Source organism: Gekko japonicus, unplaced genomic scaffold, assembly GCF_001447785.1.
Source record: "Gekko japonicus isolate JY-2015 unplaced genomic scaffold, Gekko_japonicus_V1.1 scaffold502, whole genome shotgun sequence".
Lineage (NCBI taxonomy): Eukaryota > Metazoa > Chordata > Lepidosauria > Squamata > Gekkonidae > Gekko > Gekko japonicus.
Window position 1 is genome coordinate 403,287 of NW_015169186.1, and position 6,596 is coordinate 409,882.

A 6,596-nucleotide genomic window follows, 5' to 3' on the forward strand; every position below is an offset into this window, starting at 1 on the left:
GGTGTCCTGTGGGGGGGATGTGGGAGAGGACTGGGGGCCCTTGGGGGGCCCCCCACCCCCCCCCCCCCGCACGACCCACCCGCCTCCCTGCTTGAGCTTCCCGAGGGGGTCTCTCTCAGATGTGCTGCGGAGGACTCCGAGGCCGGTTGTCTCGGGGGGGACTTCAGCATCCAAGCTGAGGCTGCCTTCTTGGGAGCAGCTCAGGGTGTCGTGGTCTCCAAGAGAACCAGGGGCCGGGTCTCAGGTAACAGCAGGCCCCACACACTGTGCAGGTCACACTCTCGATCCGGTGATTCGTTCTGGGCAGGAAGGTGGCGATATGAAGGTGAGGGCACTGAAGACGGCCTCCTTGTCACGGGCAGATTACCACTTGCTGAGGTTTAGACTTCTTACAGGCTGATCAAGACTCTGCAGGGGCGGGGGATCAATTAAGACAATCCTCCCCGCAGCCTGATGGATCTGATAGGTTTGCAGGCAGCCTTAAGGGAGGGGGGGTTGGACCTCTGCAGTGGGGAGATGAGCCAGGCCACTGGCCTGCGTGCCCCCGGGTGTCCCCTCTCAGGAGGAAGAGCCTGGGCAGCCCCCTGGTCTCCTGAGTAGCTGCAGGCCATGAGAAGACAGGGAAGGCGGCTGGGAAGACGAGGGAGCCTGCTCTGTGGTGGTGACGGTGGCGAAGAAGCAGTGTTCTCACACCGTGTCGACCGGCAGAACTCTCCCGGGTGGTCGGGGCCAGCAGGAAAAGGTGGCCTGCTCTGCAGCTGCCTGCGGTCATTTTGCTACAGCCCCTGGCAAACAAAACCCCTCCCTTCCGTTTAGACTTGGGACTCTACATAAAAAAGCAGCAGGACTGGGCGGCTGCGGGGGCCTGATTTGTCCAGTTGTGGGGGATACCTTTCAGTTTGTGCAGACTGAGGATGTGGACAGGATCCTGGAAGGTTTGAGGCCTGGTACCACCTGCTTGTGTGACCCTGTATCCCCCTGGCTGCTCAAATCTGCCGGGGGGGGGGGGAGAGCTGGTAGACCGGGTCCGGGAGACGGTAATTGCCTCCCCGAGAGGCAGGGTACTCCCTCCGGCCTGGAAGTGGACAGTGGTGCTTCCACTCCTGAGGAAACCTACTCTGGACCCAGGAGAGGTGAATAACTCCTGTCCAGTCTCAAATATACCATTCTTGAGCAAGGTGACTGACCGAGAGATGGCCCCAGAGATTCCTGGGTGAAGCGGATGGTTTAGATTCATTCCAGTCTGGTTGCAGGCCTGGTCATGGGACGGAAACAGCCTTGGTCACCCTGGTGGATGACGCGTGCCAGGGGACGGAGGGGGGGGGGAAGCAAGACCCTTTCAGTTCTCCTGGACCTCCGGGTGGCTTTGGGCACCATCGATCGCGGTGTTCTTCTGGGTTGCCCTTCAGGACTGGGAGACACGGCTCTGGGGTGGTTCCGGTCCTACCTCGAGGGCAGGTGTCAGCGTGGTGCTAGGGGTCTCTTACACTGTCCCTTCACCTTTGGTCCACAGGGCTCCCCAGGGCTCCACCTTGTGTGCAGGAACAGTGAAAAGGCAGGAGGCAGCATCTGAATATCAGCTTTAAGAGGTAAAGCTTCTAGTCCTAATGGCTGCAAAGATTTTGGAAACACTTGATATATTTCAAGAGGGGGAGACTCAAATGAATCAGCTTGCCAGCGCAGGGGGTGCGCTTAAGAAGCGCTCTGGTCTCCCCCATGATCACCTAATTCAGCTTGTTTTGGGTATGGCCCACTGACTCCATTTGCAGCACACAGCAGCTCAGTTGGAAGAGGCACTGCTTAGATCACCGGGCATCGACTGCTTCGGTCTCATGATTCTGCCACAGGAAGCCCCCCCCCCTTACCTACCTTGTCATCTTGTGAGTCTGGCTGGAGCAGGCTGTGCTGCTGGATCGCCATCGGAGGGGGGAGCGGCACGGCGTCAGCCCCTTCTTCGCCCTCTTCCTCGCCACAGCTCTGCATGCCCGAGGAGGAGGACTTGGAGAGGGTGCCACTGCTCAGTCCTTCGTTGCGCCCTCTCTGGAAAGGAACAACAAGAAGCCAGTGTAGACATTCCTTTTCAAATGGCTTCACATCCATCTTCTCCTGCATCTTCACTACACACCTGTAATGTTAATCTATCTGTATTGTTGATGGGGGGGCAGGGGGCTGACACTAAGGAAATGCATACTCATATCCAGGGGTCATTTCGTAGAAAAAGAGCTAGGGGGACTCATTAGCATAACTCATTAGCATATGCCACACCCCCTGACATCACCGGAAGTGTGTCCTCCCCACAGCTGGCGGCGACCTCCAGCGGGCACCAGCAGGGAGCTCCAGTTCCCGCCCTCCCACACCTCACCCGGGGGGATGGCGTCCCTCCGCGTCCCCCCCCCAAATGACCCCTGCTCATATCTCGAACTGGACATTCCTGGTTTGCAGCTCAGACTCTTTTGCCACCATGCCACAGTGGGGGTACACCTCCCTTAGTAAGGCCAGACCCCACTTAAAGCCTGGATCCGTTCACGTGATTGAAAGCTCTACAGGCCTGCAGAGTTCTGATAGGCTTTGGGAAGGCTCAGCTTCTTCAACTTTCAACTTAAAAGAATCTGCACCATAATATTTTCAAGTGGAGGCTGGACGACCATCTTTCAGGTATGTTGTAGGGCTCTCTTTCGGCTATGCTCCTGCAGAGGGCAGGGGGTTGGACTAGATGACCTGCAAGGTCCCTTCCAACTCCAACACTCTATGATTCTATGAAAACTGTGCACCAAAGTTACTACAAGCCAGTACTATCCGCAGTTTCCATATTAGAAGCATAAATGACAAAAAAAAACCTTACACATAAAATTGTTTCCTGTTATTTCTTTCACAAACTCTGTTCGCTGGCTATTATTATAATTTTTAATGGCTCTCAGGTGCAGCTTTGCAGAATCCCTGTGCAACGGTTCAGCTATCACTCATGAAGATACCCATGTGAAAATATCCATAATGTGAAACAGTAAAGCCTTTCCAGATGATTTCTTCAGGTTAGTTATACAGAATGAAATATCACAATACCATATCTGGGGAAATCAGACAGCCACATATGGTTATGGAAGAGTGCTATGCAAAATTTAGAAAACAAGAATTTCCTGTTCTCTCTGGTCACAAAATAAATAGGCCAAGGAGGAGTGCCTTTCTCAAGGCAATAGGATCACAAAGTTAAAATGGGGAAGGGGGGGCACGCACTCAACCCTGAAAACATATCAAATAACCCAAAAGGGTTAATTCAGCAAACTTCAAAATAAAGGGGGGGGGGGGGGGGAGAGAATGCATCCAGCAGGTGAATGTTGTTGGATGTTCATACAATTATCATCCTGCCCATTTTTGACGGAGTCCTGTATGGTTATAAGCCGGCACCTCATATGTTAGTGATAGTGCTTCAATGAAGCCTTGCCAAGCAAGAATTCTCCTCATTTTCAACTTGATTATAAGTCTACAATACGTATTAGACAGGAGGAGACTTTCATATTTGATTATATCTGAATTTAGCGATTACTTTTATAATCACCAGAAGCTGTTTGGTGTTTTTTGTTGTATCGTCTTCTTTGACCAACTGTATAGGTATAGTAATTTTTATGGTGTACGTGTAATGAAAAGTCATTTAAAGTTTTAAAAATTATATTTATGTTGAGGTTGGATTACTTAATCTCTTTTGGCTATTTGATTTGTTTTCTGGGTTGAGTCTCCCCCCGCAGCCAGCATCCCAAGATGCTTCAGGGGAAAGCAGGCCTGACACTCCAGTTCCAATCCGTTGCACCTGGCCGGCAGACACACGAGTCAGGCCGCAGCGAACCCCTGTGTGAAACAGACGTATTCCAGGAACACGTACCTCCTCCAGGGTTTCATCTTGTGGCGTGGCAGCGCTGTCGTCCGAGTCCTTCTGAGAGCCAGTGTCAGCACTCTTGCGGACCTCCCGGCTCTTCTTGTGTTTGTGGGCCAGCTTCTTCACGTGGCCGTCGGCCTTCCCGCTACTCAGCCGCCTGACGGGGCTGGTGAGCCATTTCCTCAGGGTGTTGCCAGGGCGCTTGGGCCCCGGGGAGCTCTGTGCAGCACCAAGCATGTGGGGCTGAAGCGATGTTACTGAAGCAGGAGGGCTGGCATCATTGCTGGATACTGAAAGAGAATCTGAACAGGAAAATGAATGCGAGGCTGTTAAACAGAGGGAAATGAAAAGTCGTTTTGTACAAAAGACCTGAGCTTTCATTTAGCAGATTCCCGATCTCTATGTTGAATTCTCGGGGAGGATCTGCAGCGCCCAGAACAGAGGCAGGGAGCAATTGTGACAAATGTTTTCCAGTTCTTTACTCACAAGTAAGCCAGTGTGAACTCACTGTGCAACACTGTTTTGTTTCTCGAACAAACTTAGTGTCTAGTGGCACCTTTAATACCAACACATTTTTATTCAAGGCATGAGCTTTTGTGTGCGGGCACGCTTTTTCAAACGCAAATATTTTGTTTCTTGTTATATTATGGCTTATATGGTTTCAGACTGCAAATCTGTTCACGCATGCCAAGCTGTTCCTGTGATGCTGGCTGTGAAGAAATGCATGTTTCTTTGGGGGTTTGGACTGACTAAAACGTTCACTTCGATTTTTAAAAAGTCTTTCTCTCTCTCGGCAGAGTACGGGCGGGGGAGGGGCCAATAAAGGGCTCACCAGCCTCACCCACCAAGGCTTCATCAGAGATGCAAATGCAAATGCTTGGCTGGATAAAATGAGATGGTCAAGTCACTCACACACACCCCTCCACAGCTAGAAAGGTGACACCCAGCTTCACAACTTTTAATGCTGGTAGTGTTTCTCTGTACCACACACACCTCTGTTGTTCTGGGCATGCCATTGTAAGAGGAGTGCCAGGAAGAAGGGGAGGGGCAATCAGCCTGTTCTCCCTCAGACTGCAGGTGGGGGCTCCGCAGAGCACACAGTTCTCCAGACAACAACAACAACAACAAGAAGAAGAGGAAGAGGAGGAGGAGGAGGAGGAGGAAACTGGATTTATTCCCCGCGGCCCTTCACAACCCAAAGGTGACTCAGAGCGGCTGACAAACTCCTTCCCCTTCCCGAGACCGCTGCCCACACACACTGCGCTCGCATACCGGGGAGAAGGGCTCTTGAGCCCAGCCTCTCATCCGGAGGCCACCGCCTAGGCACGCGAGGCTCACCACTTCCCTCTTTCGGGCAAGCAGCCTCCCAGCGGATGGGCCCCCCGCCTGCTCTTGCGTGGGAGAACGGAGGAGAGGATGTTGCACAGGGTGCTGGAGGTGCCATTCAGGTTCCCACCTGAGAGTGACGTTGATGGGTTGCACAGTCTTGCTTGTGCTCCTAGCTCCTCTTCCAAAGCGCCCGGTGTGTGTGTGTGTGTGTGTGTGTGTGGCAGTGCTTGGCAACCCAAAGCCCCGTGTGTGTCCTGTGCTTCAGAGAGCAGGAAACACAAGCTCTGCAGCCCGTACAGTTTAGGCAAACTGAGCAAGTTAGCATACTTCCATTTCTCATACAGTTCTTCCTAATTCTTATCATAAAAGTGTTAATAGTTATTTAACAGTATTTTGCCCATTCATCATGGGCTTTGCTCCTGAAAGGCGGGGGCAAGAATCTACGCAGGGCACTGAAGTCCTGCCCCCAGCCCTCCCCCGGGCTTCAGAGGCTACCACAGGGACTGTCCACAAAAACACTGACCCATTTGCACAGTCACAAGAGGGAGGGGCCTCGTTTCTTAAGCACAGAACTCCAGTTCCTCACAGAGCTCAATTCTTTGCCTCCACCAACACAGGCCTATTCGACACACAGCAACTGGTTTGCCAGTCAGTGACTGAGCTGGGGGGGGGAATCCTGAGGATTGCCCCCTTGCCTGGCATACAGAGATCTAAACAAGGGCTTCTCTTCTCGTGGCAAACTATCATTTTATGTCTGCACGACAAGCTACAACTAATTTTTGCTCCAACCCCAAATCCCAAAGAGTGGTCTAGTTTTAGTTCAGAATCTGGTTTGTAGGGGAGAAAGCAAACGATAGTTTGCAGCAGGGCTATTTTGGGGCAGGAACGCACAGGAACGGACTTCCGGCTGGCTCCCAAGTTGGCCACGCCCAGCAGGAACCCATTAGCATAATAGGCCACACCCAGCAGCAGAAACTCATTAGGATTGGCTACATTAGGGGTGCGTGGCCTAACATGCAAAGGAGTTCCTGCTACAAAAAAGCCCTGGGGTTTGACCACAAACAAGGTAAACAGAATAACAAGCAAAAGGTGGGTGTGGCTGGATGACCACACTTCTGGTAACATGGGGGTGCAGCCTAATGTGCCAATGAGCGGTGCTGTCAGGGGTGTGGCCTAATAGGCTAATGAGTTCCTGCTGTTGGGTGCGGCCTATTATGCTAATGAGTTCCTGCTGGGCTTTTTCTACAAAAAGAGCCCTGGTTTGCAATGTGGAGGGAATGATAAACTGGTTTGCTATGAATGCAGGAGCCTTTCCATGAGGTCACTGGGGATGAGGGGAAAGGCACGTGCCAGCCGGAGGACCCCCCCCCCCCACCCTTTTGTGAAACTTGTCATAGCT

At 52.3% G+C, this 6,596-nt stretch overlaps 1 protein-coding gene across 1 annotated transcript in view; it reads right to left on the reverse strand.

The window, feature by feature from the left end:
* Positions 1 to 6,596, reverse strand: part of TRIO (trio Rho guanine nucleotide exchange factor) — a 236,019-nt gene that overhangs the window by 59,713 nt on the left and 169,710 nt on the right. The window contains exons 34-35 of the mRNA XM_015416185.1: positions 3,875 to 4,170; positions 1,870 to 2,040 (exon numbers count right to left, since the gene is read on the reverse strand). Of these exons, the coding sequence (XP_015271671.1) occupies positions 1,870 to 2,040; positions 3,875 to 4,170 (467 nt within the window). The remainder of the gene's footprint in view (positions 1 to 1,869; positions 2,041 to 3,874; positions 4,171 to 6,596) is intronic.